The 22,976-nt window shown below is 42.3% G+C and overlaps 1 protein-coding gene across 1 annotated transcript; it reads right to left on the reverse strand.

The window, feature by feature from the left end:
- Window positions 1-1,669: 1,669 nt before the first annotated feature.
- Window positions 1,670-17,607, reverse strand: CHAMP1 (chromosome alignment maintaining phosphoprotein 1). Its single transcript, XM_086934584.1, has 2 exons — window positions 17,443-17,607; window positions 1,670-5,593 (listed from the first exon to the last, which is right to left on the reverse strand). Exon 2 carries the CDS (start codon window positions 5,519-5,521, stop codon window positions 3,116-3,118), a length of 2,406 nt encoding a protein of 801 aa, XP_086790710.1. The 5' UTR covers window positions 5,522-5,593; window positions 17,443-17,607; the 3' UTR covers window positions 1,670-3,115.
- Between the last annotated feature and the right edge of the window lie 5,369 nt (window positions 17,608-22,976).

Consider the following 22,976-nt stretch of genomic DNA (forward strand, 5'->3'; position numbering starts at 1 on the left):
GAGCAACAGGGTGACACAGAGGGAAGGGCAGAGTTGCACGGATAGACGGACTGACACAGCAACTGTCGATGCGAGAAAAGAGTCGAGTGACACAATGCAGAGCGCAGGCGCTATGAGTGAAATGTACTTAGGCCCTGGGCAGAGAAGGCCTTAGGGCAACAGTGATAACTACACAGAAAGACCGAATAAAATCAAGGGGTAGAGTGCAGCTAATACAGAGAGACTGGTAAAGTCAGAGAAACAGGGTGACACTGAACTGCGTGACAACGAGAAGCAGCCACCACTCTGAATCTGCAAGTCGTACACGTTTTAAGACAACAAATTTGCAGACCCTGCATGTTTTGCGGCATTACAGAGCTGCGCATTTGGAGAGTAGAGAAGCAGTAAGCCGGAGAGACATATCGCAAGAAGTTAAACGTGACCGGGCAGTGGCTGGAATGAAGCAGAGCCGCACACGTTGGGAGTCAAGATGTTGCACTCCAGAATATCTAGGAGACATCTATCGACGTATGGAATAAGCTTTGTACTTCAGCGTCTAGAGAGTGTGGAGCTGCAAGCAGCTGATGAGGGAAAAGGCAGAGTGAGGTGGGTGGCATATAAAGAGGGATGGGCTGTGTATGGTGCAAGGAGCAGGCACTTCAAACAAGCTCTCTGCATTGCTGTGGTGGGGGAGTGCATTACTTTCAAGTCTGATGCGGGGGCGGGGGAGCGGCAGCCTTTGAAGTCTGATGCTGAGGCACAGACAAATGGTGGTGTGTGATGTGGCTGGCGATGATGTGCACGCGCCTGGCTCACATGAACTGTATGCGATCCGCAGTGGGTAGACTTTTTAGGTCTGCTTACTATAAATTTCGCCTATCATTCCTTCGGGGTGTAATAGGCGAGACCTAAAAAGAGAAAGGAAAAAAAGAAAGAAAAAAAAAAAAAAAAAAAAGAAGAGGGTACACATACATGCAGATTTGAAGATGTGCCAAGCATAACTTGCATAGTCACAGCATACAAAGAACTGTATGACAACACCTACAGAAGCAGTTTCTGGTCCTTCCACTAGATGGCAGATACCCACAGGTTCATGATGGGATACAATCAGGAGTATATCCCTTATGGATAAATGCTGTGGATAAATTCATTCCCCTCTAGTTTTTGCTCTGTTGTGTTAGTTTGAAGAACCAGCAAGCATTTGGTTTCTACTTTAACTAATCTTTTGATTTGACATGTGTGAGCTCAAAGAACACACATGTAAAGCGAAATAAAAATTAAAGCAATCAAGAAAATTAGAAACCTGCAACACATAACACAAAGATTTTGCATGGAAAACTGGTCATCCTCAACTTTTGCCAAAAAAAACTGAAATCAAAATAAACAGTGAGAAAAACACCATGTCATTGGTTGCATTAACATCGTATTTTTTCTGAATGACGCTGGCAAAGAAAATACACCAGTAAGCAGATCAACAACCTGAAATAGCTGAAAAGCTAGAAAGAGAAATTAATACAAAACCTCTTCTACACAAATCCTAAATATCATGTATTAAAGATAGAAATGTACTACCAAATTACCTTGATCATGTTATGAACTGAATGTAGATAATACTTGAAAAAGAACAAGTTAGAGTAGCATCAAAATCTTACCAAAATTTACAGTGGGAATGAAACGCGCTACAACTTGGTTTATGATCTTATAAAAATTTTACTTTCATTCAAGTAATTGAAAATAGACATTTTCTTAACATACCTGGAGCCAAAAGGTGAAACGACAGTCTTTTGTGTTATGAAATGACACAGTTTGTCTATAGGAGAATCAAGGGTGAGAACAAATCATGTCAATAGTCAAAACTTAAATAACTGAAGTGAAGTTTTTTGCATTGATGGGGAGTTGTGTGGTGAAATCAAAACAAATAGTTTTCAATGAAAATTATTTGTAACTGTTCTATCCTTGCACTAAGATGTACCAAAAATGTAATAGTGCAAACTACTTTTACAAGAAACCAATTTGGAATAATCAGTTTCCAATATGCAGGACTTATCTGGGTTGCAGAAAAGCTCAAAGTGGAGCATACTGTCTGAAGCAGTATTGTAGGAGCTCTATATTTAAACAGAACAAAGTGAATCATTCGTTGGTGTCCAATATGCATTGGCTTCTACTAAATCGTTATTAGCTTTGTCTCTTTGAGACATTAAAACATCATAAAATGATTTTGCTTGTATATCAAAATTAACAAAAATTCCGAAAGGAAATTAAACCCTCAATTTTTTTTCCAGTAAAACGTAGACTACATCAACACATTATACGTAAAAGTGGTTTAACAGTGGTTAAAAAGTCATAGATGTCAAATAGTTTCATCACAATCAAATTAATACCTTTTTGTTAGTTGAAGTTACGAAATGCAAAGTTAAAAATAATTGCCATACCTATCACATAAAAGAAATGATATCCTGCAGTTCAGTTATAAGAACCATTATGTATACAATATCGATGATAAAAACAGTTTAAAAAAGGTTTGTGAATATACCAATTTGAACAGTTCGACAGTCAAGAGACAATGCACATGTCACACTGTAGAAGGAGTACAGACCAAAATTATTTCAGCGTTCTTCCAATGAATACTATCAACATATTATAATCTTCTTTGCATGATAAAGTTTATGTCATTAAGAAAAAAGCAAAAAATAAATATGCTAAAATGATCTGGAGTAAGTTCCAGAACACGTTTCTTTTCCCAAGAGCATTTCACGATGTGTGCTGGCCTAACAGCAGTAAATTATGAGTGAGGTGTTTTTTATAGCGTTACTAGTATGCTCCCAAATGGCACTGCTAAAGGCCTTTATATTGTCCTCCTTAGAAGTACTAGTATATTTGAATAAAGCATGAGCCATTCTTGGCTTTTAATAAGTTTGTTACAATGTTTCATTATAAAGAAAAAAAAACATTTGGCAGTTGAAGGAAACACTGTCCGCGACAAAATACTGTATGAAGTTTGTGGCGCACTTCAATTGATCTAGGAAGCAGCTAACGGATACGTTTTGCTCAGCTGTCATTTTAAAATGCTAACATTCAATTGTCACCGAATATTTTGGCAACCATTTCTTTACATGGAAAGATTGTGATGCTTGTTTTATGATTCTGTGTTTGAATGCTTCTCTTCGCCATCCTCATCATTGTCATCTTTAATGCTTTCTTCAGGAGTTTCCCCAAATTCAAAAAGCTTTTTATTTGCTCCTTCACTATGTCTGCTTTGGCAATGGGTCTGGTGTTTCTTGAAACCCCTGGGGTGATTTGTTTCAAAACTACAACGAGTACACTTATACTGACCTTCAGTGTGGGACATACAGTGATTTTTATAAATGTTTTCTAAAACAAAGTTCTTTCCACAATCTTTACAGTGATATGGACTTGGAATATTGTGCTTTGCAACCAAGTGATGCAAAACGGCACCCTTCCTCATGGGACGGCACTCGCACATTAAACAGTAATACTTTCCTTTAGCGCGTCGGGTATACTTTAACATTGTTTCTTCTTGATTTAGAGTCTCTTTTTCTTCTGATGACTCGGATGCATCCTTTGAATCAACAGGAGTCTCATCTCCCAGAGATGCCAGCGAGTCATTCAACTGTGCAGGGGTATCTTCTGAAAACTCCCGTAAATCCTTTGATTGAGAAGGTGTGTGTATTTCTACAGGAACAGTGGGATGTGAGGACATTTTATCTGCAAAATATGTTTTCTCTGCTTGCATTGAAGTTGCAGACTTTGGTGAATGTGCTTGCATGTCTTTAACAGGCTCAGAATTTATAAGGTTATCTGTCAATTCTAACACATCATCCGGCCGTGTAGGAGTTGTAGGACTAATGCTATCTTCTGAAAACTTGGGTATGTCTTTTGAAAAAGTACTTATTTCCTCATCATCTGAAAATTCCATTATGCCTTTTGGTCGAGCCGAAGCATCTTCATTATCTGAATATGATATTATGCCCTTTGGTTGGCCAGGAGCTTCTCTGAGACCTGCAAACATCATTGAGTCTTTAGGTCGAGAATTTTCTTCATTATCTGAAAACTCCATGTCTTTTGACAAAGTGGGTATCTCCTCAGTGTCTGAAAAGTCCATTAAGTCTTTTAACCTTGTGGAAGTATCTTCATTGCCCGAAAACTCAGGGATGTCTTTAGAACGAGCTGAAATATCTTCATTATCAGAAAAGCCAGACACTCCTTTTGAAAGACCAGTATTATAATAGTCATCTGAAAAAACATGCATTTCTTTTGACTGGGCTGTATTATCTTCATCACCAGAGAACTTTGGAATGCCTTTTGGTAAAGGTGACTCATCATCATCTGAAAACTCTGGTATGCCTTTGGGCAGAGCAGGTGTATCATCATCATCATCATCCGAAAACTCTGGTATATTTTTCAACATAGTAGAAGCCTCCTCTGAATCTGAAAAATCTGGTACATCTTTAGGGAGTACAGTATTCTCGTCATCATCTGAACATTCAGGTTCATCTTTAGACTGTGAGCGGGAATCTTCATCTCCTGAAAACTCTTTTTCTTTTGAGAACGTTGTACTTTCTTCATTTGCTGGAAATTTGAGGCATTTTGACTCAGGAGGGTTGTCTTCATTGTCTGAAAAATCCATCAAATCCTCTGGAAGAGCCGGGGTTTCTTCGTCATCTGAAAACTCCATCATTTGCTTTGTCACAGAAGGGACCTTTAGACTCTCTGAGAAGTCTATCACGTTCTTAGTAACTGCAGGTGTTTCTTCGTTGTCTGAGAAATCCATTAACTCACTTGGAAGAGGAACTGTCTCTTCATTGTCTGAAAATTCCATGATATTGTTTGGAAGGCCAGGAGTATCCTCGTCGTCTGAAAATTCTGGTATGTGCATCATTTGCGAAGCACTAGCTGCAGGTTTGCTCGCCACAGGGTATGTACTACTATTATCACTGGATTCAAATTCTTCATCACTGTTGCACAACTTGCCCTTTTTGTCAAGCAAATTCATATTTTGCTTTCTTAATGTGCAGCTATTTGAGTCTGCATCAGAACTCTCTTCTTCCTTTGACTTTATTTGTTCTTGTAGAAGAGCTGACACACTTTCTTCGGGCTTCATAGGCAACGCTATTTGCTCTTTCTCATCTTGTTCACTGGAATCATCCATCGATTTTTCATCTTCACTTGATTCTATAAGTGGCTTGTCTTCAAGTGTTGTATTTCCATTTTCTTCCATCTTTGCAGAGAAAACATTATTTAGCTCATTAGCCTGTTTGTCTAGTAATGAATGGCTGGCAGTAATATGATAGTAGACATTGCAAAACATCTTGCTGGTGAAAAAACATTTGAAACAATGAAAGAGCTTTGCACTTTTTTGATAAAATACGAGTTTTCCCAAACCAGCTGTATCCATCTCATCGCAACATTCAGGATGGATGGTCCCCATATGTATTTGTAAATTTTCATCATCGCTGCCCCTAAAATTACAGCGAGAACACTCCAAATGGCGTACATCATTCATCTTAGTTATTGCTTCCATGATTTTGTAGTGGTTAGTCACAACTTATGCACCAACGCTCAGGCTTCTTTCCAGTATTAGGAGTCCGATAACCTAGAAAACAAAAACACAAACATGTCAATTAAAACAAAAGCGTAGTCACCATAATTAATCTGTTATAAAAAAAAGCTTGGACTATATAATTTTGTTCCAATTAATATTTACATTCAATTTCTGATTTAAAACCAATTAAATCCTTTGTGGTATAAACAGCTGGAAAGAGGGAAGCATTCGGAGCACTTGAATTAACAGTCCATTCAGGGCGAGAGAGTCAGACAAACATGCAAGGAAGTGTAACAAAAGAGGTTAAAGAATAATGTACTTTTATTTTAGAAAGGTCAATAAATATAAAAAGGTGGAGGTCAACAGTTTTAGACCTATGTGATGTGGCATGGTTTTAAATGCAATTCTGAACTTGCAGACATGAATTTTCGACAGGGTGGACACAGTTGAGAGAATCTAGGATTCAGGCATGTCAGAAGCGTCTATGTACCCTGGTGAAAAATTGAAAACTGTCCCCCTTCATAGACTCTCACCCAACATATCTTAGAAGGGGGCTTATTGGGACATTGTGCATGTTCAAGCAAAATATGCCTCTGCCTTCGGAAATAATTTGATTAAAAAACTGGATTCGCCAGCTTCCCCAATCATGGAGCACGTACAGGAGATGTAATTCAAGTGACTCCTTACATACCGAACAGGTACAGCACACGAACAACCTTCTAAACTTGCAACAGAAACAGTGCATGCAAGGCATGTCTATTCCTGAGGCACACTGCAGTAAATGCACAGCCGGCAGCAAAGCATGATTCTTTCAAAAACAGATCAACTACTGCATAGGAAGCATCAGAGCACCACAGATTCAAGGAAGAAAATACAAATCAGCAATAATGGCATTTTTAAAGCAAGTACCTTTACAGCGCATGAACAAGATCGCAGCAGAAATTGATGCTTCCTTTTACACAGAAAGGCAGTGAGAAAGCAGAAATAACATTTCCCAAAGACACAGAACAGGTACATCAAGGGAGCAAAATAGTAAAATGTTTTCATATAATACAATAAGTACTGCACGGACCCCATAGCACACAGAAGGCTTCTTTTGTAAGGCATGATTAGATATTCCAATCCTGGAGTACTTGGATTCAGGTACTTATAGTTTTGTTTTCTGAATTTGAATGCCGGACCTCAAGTACTAACAAAAAAAAAGCTAAAAATCACCACCAATAGGTCTCGCTGTGCTAACCTATTTGCTTCGGCAATGCTTTTTACCAATTTCAATGTTGTACAGCATGTGTAACATTTGTCGATGCTGCACAGTATGTTGGGGGGGGCGTGTAATAGAGGTGCAATGACATGCTGCTCCTGGTGGCTGTGTCATGTTGGTGACATGTATATGCGTAACAGCATTTACATTAGCAGAAATGCATGTGCCTGCAGAATAATGCTGCCTCCAATTTTTTTTATTCCCCTATCCAAGATGCCAGTTGCTACTTGGAATGTTTAATATATGCAGAGCAGCGTAGTAGCAAGTAGCAGCTGCCTTGTCCTAAAAATAAAAAAAATAATAAAAAAAGAGTAATTACAAAAAAATGCAAATACACGCATGGTTTGGTGGAGCGAGTAAGGAGGGTACGGTACTGAAAAATTACAAAAATTAAGCCGGATGGAAGAAGGGGGGGTGGGGGTGGGGGGAGAGAGGAAGAAAGTCATACAAAGGAGAGAGGCAACATAGGGCATGGAGGCAAAAAGCACAGCAGAAAGTGCAGCACACAGGGGAGAAACACGAGAGAGAAAAACTAAAACACTCATACACTGGAAGGGAGTTGTTAACAAAAGAAACACGAGGGAAAGCACAGAAAAGTGCATGCACTCATTGAGTGCTTAACCAAAAAGAAAAAGTAGTTCCCTGCAAGTGAGCAGTGTAAGAATACAAGTCACCAAATCAAAAGGATGGTAAAGAGGCTATCCTCCAGGGGAGGCATAAACACAAGATAGGCAAGGTAACCACTGAATAAGAAGCAAGCAAATTAATGACAAAGTCAACTAGTGGTAAGAAACAGGTAGGCTGTAAGCCCACTAAGTTCTTGGTATGCCCCGAATAGATATTTCACAGTTGAAGAACTTATGATATCCAACAGGCTAGCACTTAATTTGTATGTTATTCCTTGGAAAACTCCAGACCTTTAAAACAGTCACTCTATGAGCAGTAGCCAATAGGCTCATCACCCACACAGACCTGAGCAGACAGCAAGCTTTGCTTACTCAAAATAGCATGTATAGCATGAGCATCAACAGTAGAACCTCCTTTAGACAAAGATAATACACAACATGCAGCAGCAGAACATGCTTGACTCATAGCAACTGGAACAAATCCATCAGCAATGTGTCATAAAACAAGCACACAGTGCATTCTTTAGAGACACATACTTCCTGATTTTAAGACACCAACATCTGTGACATCTTCTCATTGCGTTCCACTCCACCACCCACATTTATTCACTGGCATACTGTGGGGTATGTGATGTGCAATGGTCCAAGCAATGGAAACTGGGATGGCTACTGGAGTGTTTAATACAGAGGAGGATAAGGACCAAGGAAACTAATGAGAACTGTAAAATCAATTGGGGAGTGATGTGAGGTTTTATTTGTTGCAATTTAGTACTATGCTAGACGACGGGGTGGGGGGCAGCTGAGAAAAACAATGATGGTCGAGGTAGCTGGAACTTTTAGAATGATAGTTTATAGGGTAGCCCTGGAGGAGAGGTACTGTAATGGCTTATGGATACTTGATACTAAAGCGCAATCCATTGGCTTAAGTGCGGGTCATAATTCTTCCCACTGAAATCTGCCATTTCCGTTCTGGCATTTGTAGTTTATCATTAGAATACAAAATAAACCACAGAGAAAAAACATCTACTGCATCTTAGTGCAATCTTCGAATGCCGGATTCTCTTCTAAGCTGAGGTTCTCTTCACTCAAAAATTCCAGTCTATGAGGATCTCTCCTATCGATAGAGGTCAACTGTATCAGCTCAATAAGTTATTACATTATACCCACCTTTTGTCCGAAAAGCATTTTGAAAATACTGGCTATGAGATGGCAAAGTGTGACGCTGACAGAGTTTGAAGTGCAGGCCAGTTTTGAAGATAAGACCAGAAGAAAGGCATTTACAGATATTAACCCAGGGAAGTTCTGTTGATCTCGAAAGCAAAGTCCACATCAATAGACCTGCAAGGTGGTATGTTAATATGCTGAACAGTGGGTTGAGGGGGTAAAATGTACTGTAGAATAAATCACTTGTGCGAATACACACACGAACGCCACCAAAACTAACTTTGGCATCACACTTCTATAGTACAGTGATGAGCTTTCACCACGCTCCGTGCGCTAGCTACATGCACACTGCGCTCTTTGAAGTATTTTGAAGTATTCAAAAACCAGTGATTCAGTGACTGTATAGGGAAATTGATGCTTGAGAGCATAACTGGTGTGATGTGCTCACCAATTTCAATTTGAAGCTGAAGTTGAAAATGTAGGAGGAGAATCTTAAACTGGCAAACAAAAGTTGGCAATGCTTAAAAATTTGGTACGGAATGCTGTAGGATTTCAAAGCATTTACCTCCTTTAAAATTAATTACGAAGATGATAAATTGGATTCATGGGAGACGAAAGTAAACCAACTAGAACTAAATTTGGAAAGAAAATAAATGGAATAGCTGCCAGGCATATGTTTTGGAACAGAGTTAATTACGCAATGAGTCAGTGAATGCGTATATTAACGAACTGACAGCTAAATATGACTAACTGGTATTTCAGGATCAAATATTTCGGGATCAATTTGTGCACAGAATTATTAACACAACATTGGAAGAAATACTGTTGTTAGTAGATGACTTGTCCATGATTAAAGTAGTATTCATTCCACACCAATTTGAGGTAACGGCGGTTGGTATGAAAGGGTTAACTTCTAAAGAAAGTGTCAATATCTAGATGAAAGAAAAGAAAAAAAAGGGAGGTCTCCTCAGAAATCCGATAAGAGACAAGGAGAGAAATATTGTGAAACAGAGGGGTCCCTACAGTTTAACCAACTGATTATGGTTTCAAACACAAGAGCAAATTTCTTGCATCCACTGACCTCACAAAAAAAGCCTTAAGTGCCACACATAAAATTACAATAATATATTGATCAATGAAAAAAAAAAATCTTTAGAAATACAAAATTTATTAAAAACAATACAATTGTTCTGTACAAAAGTAGCATAAAACAAAGTTGAAAACATGTCAATTCACATAAACATTTAAAAAACAGAAGTTGTCGACGCAGCGTTTCGGTATATGATTTTACACCTTTATCAGGACAGTTCTCTCACATTAATTGATTATTCCTTATTCCAAACTCCACCATAGTATGGAGTTTTCTTTTCTGGTTCCGTTCACTTAATTTCATCAGTTTAATGGAATCAATATCCTCTTGTTTTTCAAAAAAATCCTTAAGGTCTCCTCGTTTACTTGATATATATATATATGCACAAGGGAGCCACCGAGGTCTGATTTTTTCTTTTTCAGAGGATACTAGTATTGGATTTACAAGGCCATTGTTGTGCTTTGCGATTAGAAGTCGGTATAATAACCAACTTCTCAGGGGATGTCCTCCTTTTGTGGTTTTTCAATTAACCATCTGCTAAAAAAGGTTCGGCCTCCGTGCTCCACTTGTGCCTCTGCCACGCTAGTCGGTCGTTACCAATCTTGACCTTACTAGGTCCACATAAGGAGGAAAAACTCCCTTGAGAAGTGCGTTATTATACCGACTTCAAATCGCAAAGCACAACAATGCCCGTACATACCCATAAAACAGCTAACAAGTAAATAAATGCATATACAAGATCCTTTGCACTTGTTTCAGCTTTTAAAACACATGAGTTGCGTTATTAATCACAATGATGCTTGTCTTTGTATTTTCCGTAGTCTTTAATTTCAAGTCTTACGCCTTCTTAGCCAACACGTGTTTCGTCGCTGTTACAGAGGATTACCCCACGACTTCTTCAGGGCTGAGGGAGTATATAAAACACATACTTGTACGCATGTATAACAGTGATTTATACACTCTCACTTAAAGGATGTTGTTAAAGTGACTTTGGTAACATGTACAAGTCTCAATTTATTGAGTTGAACTGTGTGGGAATCCATGCAACCCAAATATTGTGCATGAACTGTAGGCATTAGTGTTAATGCATTTCTATAGTGTAGTGTAATTCCTATATCCCTGATAGGCTCTGCGCATTGGAAAAATATACTCTATAGTTTTGACATAGGGCTGAGGTCAGAATGTCTCTATTGAATACTTAATTACTTGTGTGAGCCAGCTAACTCAGAGGTCACTAGAAAGTTCTCAAATGAACAAGAAGGGATTAGTTTCTGTCAACCGCATAAACACGTCAACTTAGTTTCCCTTAGAGTCGAACAATCTCAGAATCGTGGAAATATTAGATAGCAGTTTCACTCAGTCAATCGTGCATGCTTCATTTCTACAGAGTTGCACAGAAATAGAGACAGGAGTTTCAATAAAAGGGTTTATTGAACAGTCTTATTTCTCAAGCAAGAGATATTAACTGCTACAATCGTAAGACATAATGAGAAGTATAATAAGTACAGCGTTAGCAGGAAGATAAAATAATACTGCAATAGCATGGTCTGTAGCTATGACATATATAAAAATACATACATAAATAACACAGCCTAAAATACTCAAATGGTGCTTCTAAAACAATCCTACCTCAGTGAACCTAAACTAAGTAAAGTATGAGGGAAGAAGTAGGTGCGGTTTAGCTATAGTTTAGTTTAGTTGTGCCAAGAGTTGCCAAAAGTTTCTTTGTCCTAGTCTGCTCCATACCTTAGAATGAGAGAGGTTGGTATCTCTTCCCAGGACTCCATTTCTAACACCCCGCAAGGGGAGTCAGAAACAAAGGAGCTGGATTCTCAGCGAGGAGGATGACAGCGTTTGGTCAGTGTGTCAGCTGGGGGTTTGACTTCCTTCCGAACTTGCCGTGGCGAGACGCGTCATGCAAGTAGGTAGCCGTATTGCACTGTGCACCGTGATTTGCCATTGCAAGTGAAGGTATATTTATACCTTGAAGGTGTTTAGGAATGCCGGTATTGACGTACGAGCCGGGCATAAGAACGTCATGAATGAACCCCTAAGGAATAGATGTTCATGCATAATAAATGAGTTCTTGGAGAAATCAATATCCAGGAAAGGGGAAGTCCCAAAGGCTTAAGATTCTGGTTTTCCAAGAACTCGTGACGAAGATGAACGGATGTTGTTGACCATGCCTGTATTTGGTTAGCATGAGCAATGCCTAAATAAGGGCTGGATTTCTATGCCTAAATAAGGGCAAAGTGAATTGTACCTATATAAGGGCATGATTTGGGAAATCTATATACGGTATCTAAATCGACACACAACACCCACTCCACTTTTGTATGAACGACATTACTAAATCCTAAACATGTTAAACATATCTAAAATAGAGTATTGCGTGATTTGCTAAAATAGGTTTAAAAAACATATTCCTAAAAAATGCATCTAAAAGTGTTGCTATGCATAAAAATGCAATAGTGCTGTACATAGTAAAGCAATGTTTCATTTTAAGCATATGTTGACATTTGAATGCTAAATGAATGAACCATGAAAATGTACATTTATGAAATGGCCCGTAAATACAGAAGAAAAAGGGGCCGAAACCATTTCATGTCAGATTACATACATCAACTGGTGTGGACAAAGTCACATATTGTCTCTGGAAGTAATCAAAAGAATTCTACTATAAGCAGATTACTTGTGCCAAAAAAGAAAAAGAAAAATTTGGAGAAAAAAAATTAATCATAGGAAAAAGTTCCAAAGTTAGTTCCTTGTTTTGAAATAATGAAGGTCAAATTCAGAGTCTCAGTACACTGTGTGCCAAAATCATAAGTCAGTGTTTGGGCTTGGAGAAAACATGAAATCTTCTATTTCTGTAGACAAAAAGTCATCTACCGTTGTAGGTGAAAGTTGGAATACCTAGTTTAGAAGATTAACCGCACATAGATGTGAACTATGGCCTTCCGCATTGGCCGCATCAGCAATGTTCGTACCGGATGATAACTGCGCGCCTGTTGCTTACTCTCGTACCTCAGCAGTTGCAATTTGCGTCCGAGATCTCAATGAATGCAGTCATCGGGATTGGTAGCTGCTGGGGACAACACATAGCATAGGCCGTTACAGGGTCCAGCAGAGTATCGACATCGGTAGGCATGACTGATGGAGTGTTAGACAGATGTCTAGGACGCATTCTTCACTGCACTTCACTTGTAAATTGATGTATTAATTAGTGGTTCCATGATTGACTATTTGGTTTACTTGTCAGACCCTAGTACAGTGCACTTAGTGTGCCCAGGGCGTGTAAATCCAAATGCTGCTAGTGGGCTCGCAGCACTGGCTGTGCCACCCACAGAAGCGGCCTTGTAAAATCTGTCTACGGTCTGCCATTGCAGAGCCTGCGTGCAGTCTGGTACTGTCATGCTGACTGGGCAACTGCACCCACTTGCCAGTCCCTAAACCTTCCCTTTTTTTCATATTAGTCACCCCTATGGTAGGCCCAAGGGCAGGGTGCATTGTAAGTATAAGGTAGGACAAGCCCTGATGTGTGTGGCATGTCCTAATAGTGAATTAAAGCCATTTTCGTTTTTCACTATTGCAAGGCTACCTGTTCTCCATAGGCCAGAATGGGCTGTTAGAATTATTACAGTTTATAATCCTAACAGACTCAGAGAACATGGTAGAAATTTGAGTTTAGTATACATGGACTCAGAATAATAAATTACATCTTTTAGTGAAGTTTATTTTAATTTTCTGTGTTTGCAAATAGCACTTTTAGAAATTAGGTATTTGCTTGCCTAAAAATTTAAGCCTGCCTCTGCTAGGTTGTGTATTCCTTGTTTGGAGTTTGAGTGACAGGGCTGGGAGATTCCAGGAGACAGAATGAGTCAGCACAGTGGTGTATAGAGAGATCTGCATCTAGATGGGAGGGAGTAGATACACCTGGGACCTGAATAGGACTGTGCCCACCCCCCACAGTGCTGGTGCCACCCCCTGTGGTGTGTCTGATGTCTCTGCCCTGCACTGGGAAAGGAAAGGAGAAGTCTGGTAAACAGAGTGCTTCAGAACTGGTTTGGACTGGGCACAGGCCCTTCTCTCCTCAGAGAACAAAGAATGTTGGGGTATAAATATTGGGACCCTGATCCCATGAAATTAGATCGCTTCTGGACTTACAAGACGAAACCTCTGCTGAGGAGAGTAACCTGAAGAAACTGAGGACAGACTATTCCCAAGCTGAAGTGCTGCTTGGGGGATTGGCCTGCAGTGGTTGCCTGACTGCCAAAGAGAGGAGAAAGAACTTTGTGGACTTTTCTTTCAACTTGTGCAAAAGATCTCCAAGGGATTGGAAGAGAGTTTGCCCCCTGACCAAAGTCCCAGGACCAGTGGACTTCGCCAGCCTTTGTGAATTGCTGCTGGAAATGCTGTTTCAGTGGCTACAGAGGCATGGAGCTGTGACCACCGACTCTCACGACCGGCCCAGTGTCCTGTAGGCACTGCATCAAGCAACGTCCACCTCGAACAACGCAAGCTTTGCGCTCACCGACTCCGTCCTGACGCCGTCACCGAGCCATAGCCTGGACGCGACGGGTGGACACCGCGACGTGCAACGCCTCGCTACACAGATTCGTACTGGTCTGACCGAAGAGGTCCCTGCTGCTGACTCAGAGTTCTGTGACCACACCGGAGTTGGGCACCACCTCACACGCTTCATGACGCACCGCCCGACTCGCACCGCTGTCCGGACTGTTCGACTCCAGCTCCCGAACTCCAGTTCTGTCACCACACCGCAAGCACTGCATCAAAGCACTGCCTCGCCCTGCAACGCAAGCCTTGGATCCACAGACTGTCAACGGGTCACTGCCTGCACCACATCGAGGGACACCGCGTCCTGTAACGCTTCCTTTTTGCACCGCGGCGAACACCGGAACCGGCTCGCACATCCGTGCCAGCCGCCTCAAGTAAAAGGTACTGTGACTGAGTATGTCGACATGTGAGTAGGCCCATACCAGCCCTGTCCGCTGGATTTGCTAGGCTCTGTGTAATTTCAACAACGCTGTAGCCAGACAGGGCTACCGACTCGCACAGAACCTTGAATTAAGCCTTTTTAACCTGAACTCTTGAAATTTAATAGTACTGTGGATTCTTTGTCGTTTATTGGTCTTGTGATAACTCTCTATAAAGTATACTTATTTTTTTATATAAAACCTGTGTGGTGTCCATTTGTAGTGTTGTCACTGGGTTACTGTATGTGGTCACACATGCTTAACTTACATCGCTCCAGAAATAAGCCTGGACTGCTCGCGCCACGCCACCTAGAGGGTGAGCAGGAGTTATTTTAAGAGAGTAATTCCCTTGCCCTGACTAGATGAGAGGGTCCCTGCTTGTCACAAGTACCTACCTGTGCCAACCAGAGACCCCCAATTCTAACATGTCCCTTATGCATTGCAAAGGAAAGCAAAAGAATATATTATATTTCAATGCCTAATACCATAAGCTGAGAGAGAAATACCCCCATTAAGAAGTGCCAAAGCCCACCAACATTGGTAATAATAGGTACTGCACACAGCTGTGCTGTCAAACCAGACCCAAAGATGCTTTCTAATAGCCTACTTTAATGAGAAATATTCAGACTCCAAAAGTCCTGAAGATAGACATTGCCAATATAGAGAGATAGTGCTTAGATCCAAGACATGGCTAGGTGGGAAACAAAAGACAGGAGGCTCTCCAATTAAATAAAAAGGCAGAAAACGGTTACCCTTCTCCAAACTTTAGCGGCAAATATGTGCCTATTAGCTCTGGTGTGTATTTCCTGGAGACAATCATAATTAGGTCTAGTTGAGTACAATAATCCATCCCACTGAGTCAGGAATCGCAGTTTTACCTCATGGCCACAGGCCATATCCTGGATAGACCACTCAGCCTTTCAAGGTCAATAAGATCAGTACCATCTGTGTAACAATAATTATCAGTAAAAGTGCACATTCACCCATTGGGGCTTATTTCTGCTGATAAACAAATTCATATGCTATAAGCTAGTAAAATTAAGCTAACCTGGGAGAATTGTTTAAACCTGAAGAACTAAGTTACATGAGTGATGGGCAAGAGCTGTGAAAATGTAATTAAGCCACAACAGATGATCAATGAAATGGAGTTGCAAAAGGCATGATAAGAGTCTCAGGGATGTCCAGTCCATGATGCACCCAGACATCAAGATTTCTTAGTAAAGCATCCCAATGCTAAATTAGTACTGAAGCTCTATAACAAATATAAAAACACATTTTTAGTTATCAAAGCAGCACACACTAAACACGGTAATATGTTAACACACCATTTACAGAACTCGTTCGATATTTCACGTGACCCACTGTAAACATGGTTATCAAGAGCATCAGAAAACCATATCACACAATCCAAACAATTTCAGAGTGTCCTCCTTAAGTGACAGGCTTTGCTGTCTCTGGCAAACAGATTCATATGCACGAACCACATCGCTTACCACACTATCACACCAGTCCATGTGACAATTTCAAGAATCCAGATATCCTAAACCACCTGGACTGTTAAAGACAAGTGCACTTAGTCAAGTTATCCACACACAACATATAGACCACAACTTCCATGTAGTGGTCGCCTATTACTCTACTGCTACGTAAACCTCAAGTTTATATTTAATTGTTTTTCAAGCACAATACAATACCTGGGCAAACCTGACCTATCTTGAACAAGAAGTTTTACACCCATTCTTCCCCACAAATTCATACATGGAACTTATTTTTAGGTCTGGCCAAGAGGCAGCTTTAACTCTAGACAGGTTCATGTTTTCCGAAACATTCATATTAAAAATTCATAATATAATCTTCCGTACATTGGGTTCCGGTCACCCTTTTGGTCTTGCATTCGCCCAAACAACATACATCAAGCTCGAGTGGGTCAACTCACTTCATCTGTTGGAGGTCTTGGGATTGTACCCTGATTAAACGAGCAAAGCTGCCTTTAACGGAGTGCACGGTCATGTCTCAGCTGCTCGACATCCTGCATACAAGTGTAAATAAACAGGATATTTTGTTTGCCGATTGCCTTATTTGCGAACGGTCTTCGAATGTCGCAAACACAGCGGAATCCCACACAGGGAAAAAAAATGTTTGCCAAACACTAGTCGATTCGCGCTAGTTAAAACTTCCTCTGCAGGCGCATTCCGTGCGTTTCGCCCCCAACTAAAAACAAAGTGTGACTCTGCAACATAGTTCTGATGCTTTTTTATGAAGCAAGACTAAGGAGCGATAGTTTGAGGTGTCGTTATGTGCAGACCCTGCCCACGTTCACTACAGAAGGTCTTACTTTTCAACTTTATATTGATTACAAAAGGAAGACAACGAGGAGTTTAGATAAAGGCCTAGGCAGCTAGACTTCAGAACAACCCGGTCATGCCCGCACAACTCTCCACAGCAATAAAACCTGCCCAACAAAGGAACTTCCTTTGAGATCGTTACAACGTCCCTATGCTAAAGTGCCTGATAAGTCTCACCACTCCCGACGTGGGCGTGGTGAGACCCAGGGCTAGTAATAAGGCAGCCAGAACCACCAGATACCACGCAGACGTTTACATTGCAGGTATGGTACGTTATCGCCGCTGGGCTACAGAAAAGTAAAGCACTGAAAAAACAACAACAACAAACCACCCAGAGGGAAAATGAGCAGCCCCGTGCATTGTGCCGCAGAGCGGTAAGCGGATCCATTCTGGTACATAAGACACACAAGTCCAACTAACCTCATTCCTACTGCTCGTGCAACACAATAGTAAAGAGCTGCGTGGAACATCCTAAACCACTCGCGCACAAGCCTACGGAGTCATCCTATAGCCATCAACTACAAAGGGGTCCACGGCTTCAGCGCCACTGGGTGGAGCCTATGCCCGGGACCAGAAGGTGGACGCACAGTTGATGACGTAGCTACTGGCCGGATGGCTCTCGGCTGCGAATTGCATCACAGAAGTGAGGGCAGAATCCAACTTCTGTGTTAGTTTTATTTTATTTTATTTTATGCGTTTTTTTATAGCGAGGACTTAACCCGAAGGTGTCAAAGCGCTTCACAATAGGAACAGTAGTGAAACATGAGAAAAAAATTACAAGTCAGCATGTTACAAGAGCAAACGTTACGTTACATAAAACAATAGTGACAATTGTGCATGTATCAAGAGCAAACAAAATGCAAGAGGTAGCAAACGATACATTACAAGGGGAAACAAGCATTTGCAATGCAATAGGTCTCGCATTAGGAAAGTGTGAGCAATTGGTATTGTAAATGACAATTTTTTTAAATATGTGTTGGCCTTGAAAATATATAAATTAACAGCATTGTTATTCACAAAGCCAATAGCTTACACTTTCCTAATGCGAGTACTATTGGCTATGGCAATGCTTGTTGGTAGCAAGCAAGGACAGTGCTGTTGTGGTGCTGAGTGATGCTGTTGTGGTGCTGAGTGATGATGTGGTTGGTCTGAGTGATGTGGTGGTGTCCCAGAGTGATGTGGTGGTGTCCCTGAGTGATGTGGTGGTGCCCCTGAGTGATGTGGTGGTGTCCCTGAGTGGTGCCCCTGAGTGACGTGGTGGTGTCCTAGAGTTATGTGGTGGTGTCCTAGAGTGATGTGGTGTCCTAGAGTGATATGGTGGTGCCCCTGAGTGATATGGTGGTGTTGTGTGGCATTCAGCAGTGTGAGGCGAGCAGCAGTGTGAGGCGTGCAGCAGTGTGTGGCATGCAGCAGTGTGAGTAATGCAGCAGTGTGCAGCATGCAGCAGTATGAGTAATGCAGCAGTGTGCGGTGTGCAGCAGTGTGAGGCGTGCAGCAGTGTGTGGCGTGCAGCAGTGTGGTGTGCAGCAGTGTGTGGCATGCAGCAGTGTGTGGCGTGCAGCATTGTGAGGCGTGCAGCATTGTGTCGTGCAGCAGTATGCAGCATGCAGCAGTGTGAGTAATGCAGCAGTGTGTGGCGTGCAGCAGTGTGTGGCCTGCAGCAGTATGTGGCGTGCAGCAGTGTGTGGCGTGCCGCAGTGTGAGGCGTGCAGCAGTGTGAGGCGTGCAGCAGTGTGAGGCATGCAGCAGTGTGAGGCGTGCAGCAGTGTGAGGCGTGCAGCAGTGTGTGGCGTGCAGCAGTGTGTGGCGTGCAGCAGTGTGCAGCATGCAGCAGTGTGAGTAATGCAGCAGTGTGCAGCAGTCTGAGGCATGCAGCAGTGTGAGGTGTGCAGCAGTGTGAGGCGTGCAGCAGTGTGTGGCGTGCAGCAGTGTGTGGCATGCAGCAGTGTGAGTAATGCGGCAGTGTGCAGCAGTGTGAGGCGTGCATCAGTGTGAGGCGTGCAGCAGTGTGAGGCGTGCAGCATTGTGTCGTGCAGCAGTATGCAGCATGCAGCAGTGTGAGTAATGCAGCAGTGTGTGGCGTGCAGCAGTGTGTGGCATGCAGCAGTATGTGGCATGCAGCAGTGTGTGGCGTGCCGCAGTGTGAGGCGTGCAGCAGTGTGAGGCGTGCAGCAGTGTGAGGCATGCAGCAGTGTGAGGCGTGCAGCAGTGTGAGGCGTGCAGCAGTGTGTGGCGGGCAGCAGTGTGTGGCGTGCAGCAGTGTGCAGCATGCAGCAGTGTGAGTAATGCAGCAGTGTGCAGCAGTGTGAGGCATGCAGTAGTGTGAGGGGTACAGCAGTGTGAGGCGTGCAGCAGTGTGGGGTGCAGCAGTGTGAGGCGTTCAGCAGTGTGAGACGGCAGCAGTGTGAGACGTGCAGCAGTGTAAGTGCTTTGATACTAGAGTATGCATGCTCTCGTATCAGTGCGTGCACGCTCTGCTGCGACAGTGTGCGCGTTCCATTCTCAAGGTGAGTGCGTTTCGGGTTCTTAGTCACAAACAGTATGAATGAATGATGAAAACAGGAAGAAGGACAGTCATGCGGGGCGTGCCTGTTTTCTAATCAGAAATTGTGAGCGAGTCAACCAACGCAATGGTTTGTAAACAACAAGAAAAGCGGACTTCAAAGGAAGGGTGGAAGGGAACGAGCATATGGGGTGTGATCGAAAACGAAAGTTAATTGTTGTAAGAGGGTGAGCAGGAAGTGAGGCCAAGCGCGCGCTCGCGAAAGCAGTCTGCTGCTTTCAAATCCGATGCCAGATGCAAGCTTCGCTCTTGAATGCCTGACATGCACTGGCCATAAACCGCATTCCAAAGGTCTTTGGGAGCATTTTCTGGCGCCCCTTACTAAATCTCTCGCATAGCGATCGCTTACGCGATAGCTAGGCGAGACCTAAAAAGTGACACGTGTGTAGGTTACAAAAGTGTACAAAGTACAAATAGAGGTATAATACTGCACTAAATGGCAGATACTCAAAACACAAGATCAAATGTTACGTTACATGAGGCAAGGTCACTTGAATAACTTTGTGCTACAGCATTGCTGCTGCAAGGATAGGTGCATCCTCCAGCACTCCAAAGACAATGCAATATCAAAAGCTCCCCAGGTCACATCAAGCCCTCCTCCACACGCTTATGCTTTAAATTAAAGCCCTCAATCAGAATAGAGATTATGGTGCATGTAGAGTAGTGGGCCATAGGCCTCCATCAGACAACTAGAGCCACATTTCTTGGGGGGGGGGGACTACAAATTTCGGTAGGCCCCCATCAGAGGTGCAATTAGAGCCACATTTCAGGGGGGGGCTACTCAAAATTTTGTGGGGGCTAATTCTTCCAGCGATAGTCAGAGTGGAGATGCAGGGGCTCTAAGAAGGGGTGAAAAAACAACAAAGCCTCGTTTGCAAGTAATTGGTCGTTTAAAGACCTGTGAAGTACTAAGGTGCGGCTGTGTGTGTGCCCAGGAAGCTGTCTCAGCCTGGGCTGCCACACACAACGGGGTGGGGGGGGGGCTAAAGCCCTTTCAGCCCAATGGGCCTTGCGCTCCTGGCTCCCATACTATGTAAAATAACCATACGGATACTAGTGTAGTTGGTGCTTAACTGGCCTCTAGCCTGAGCACCCGGGTTCTTTTTATTAGTGAGGGAACCTGAAGATTAGCCAAACTAAACACCCAATTTACAGATTTTGTCCTTTGGGAAATCCTGATGGGTCTTGAAAAGGTCAATGGACCTTTGCCACCATGTAAGAATGGAGCTAGAATGAAAACATAAACTTTGCATACATTAGCAACTGTCAGATTAATGTTCAGTCAATGATGAGAGATTGATGACGTTTTCAACACCTTCATCTTAAAGGGTTAGCATTGTTTTTGCATCTTTATTCAGGCTAGTCGTTTAACAGAAATATCAATAAAAAGGTTGATTAGTGACAGCATAAATCAAGCGAGATACCCATGGTAAACATTCATGCCAATATAGAGTAAAAGACTTAGTTACATGGAGGAAAGTTCTCACGAGAACCTTCTTACCTAAGCTAAAACATGCGCTCTATGTCCATTGTAAATACAAAGAAAGTCAGATATGATGGGAAAAATTCTCAATAATATTCTGAGAAGCATTCATAAACTATATCTAAATTATTATTCAAGTAGTCATAGAAGCTCATTGGATTAAGATCAATGACCTAACATGGTGCAATGAAGCTAAAGAAACATAGATTTGAAGTCAGCACATTCTCAAGTAAGTTGCTGGTGCTAGGCAAAATGCTCTAAAATTAAATGCACATCTATTATTCTATTATGGTATGAGCAAGAGTCGAAAGAAAATACTTTTATGCCTAACAAAAGAGGCACATTCAAGAATGATAGCCTGTTACAAAAATGCTTTTATATTATTTCACATACATTTCTGTACTACACATTTTTTCTAAACAGGATTAATTTATGACTTATTTGCAATATTAATAATACAATTGATCTGATTTTTTCACGTTCTACAACAGGTACATGTTTCCTATGTGTTACTTTCTATGTGAATATATTTCTGCAGCAGGTACAATTCTAGCATAGTCTGTAAATTGAATTTTCATTAGCAAGGTCACCTGACTGGCGAGACCTGTGTGGGATGTGTGTGGGTGTTAGCACTGCCCCTAGGGAGGGGCTGCATTATTATGTGTCCAGCAGGACACTACATTTTTTCCCAAAACAAAAGAGCAAGGATTCCAAACTGTGGAAACAAAACAAAACACACTAGACCCCACTGAGTCTTTAGGTCTCTAGAGTCAATCAGCAGAAATCGGTGGGCTGTATGAAATGATTACCGGTGGTGGCGGTAAGTACAGCTTAGAGGGGCCGGAGGCCCATGCGCACACACGCATACTCACACCCATACATTCACATGCAGACACGCGCACACACACCCATTCACAACATTCACTCAGGCTTACACATACATTCATAAATACATGCTTGCACCAAACAGCCAATTAAAACAGAACACTTGCCTGCTGCAGCTCTCAGAGGGAAGCCTCAGAGGTACCTGGAGGGTTGGGACTGCTGCCTCCCCTCATTGGCTGACCTAACCCCATTCTGTGACAAGGTGTCAGTGATAGACACTTGGCCCTGGGCACTTCAGGGCTTAAAATAGAAGCGACCAGCAATGAAGCTATTACTGACTCTCCCCCTCATCAGGAGGGGGAGGGCCTCAAGGACCTCTGCTGAGCTTAGGAGGTCACGCCCACAGGAGCTGTGACATCCTTGCCCAGAAATTTCAGCCCAGGCAGTCAGGAACCTGCACATTCAGCACACGTCTAGCACCTGACTGCTTGACCTGAAAATAAAGAGTGTCGGTCAGGCTGAACTATTCTCGGCCTGACAGATGGACACTTTATGTCCAAAAGGTGTGGGGCATGGCCCCTCCACCCTTAAGGATGGACCACTGCTGATGATGACATTGGCTGCAAACGGACATCTTTGCTCACCTTTAAAATTTAACCTATATGAGACAGGAGACGAACACTGGGTAAAAGAAGTCCAAAACCTTCTGGCCGCATGCAGTCTCGAGACATGTTCATTGTGTGACAAGACTAAGCATGGGCGGAAAATCCGTTTCGCTCGCGGATTTTGCGGATTTTCGGTAAATTCGCAATCTGCGAGATCCGCGAATCTCCCGCAAAATCCGCAAATCCGCGAGCAGCGGATTTTATGGCTTGCTCGCACTGTTCGCGTGAGTTCGCGGCTTGCCAGTACAACTTCGCACCCCGCGAGTAAGTGCTAAATTGCAGAAATACGATCTTAGCAAAACTGAAACTACTTACCAGGTTCAAAAGTTCAGGCTCATCATTAGTAGCCATTTCCTGTAGTGCTTCCTGAGGGGCCCCTCCAGAGTTCAGTTGCCAGTTGCAACTATTATGTGACCCT

The sequence above is a fragment of the Lissotriton vulgaris genome, chromosome 8 (assembly GCF_964263255.1).
Source record: "Lissotriton vulgaris chromosome 8, aLisVul1.2, whole genome shotgun sequence".
NCBI classification, from domain to species: Eukaryota; Metazoa; Chordata; class Amphibia; order Caudata; family Salamandridae; genus Lissotriton; species Lissotriton vulgaris.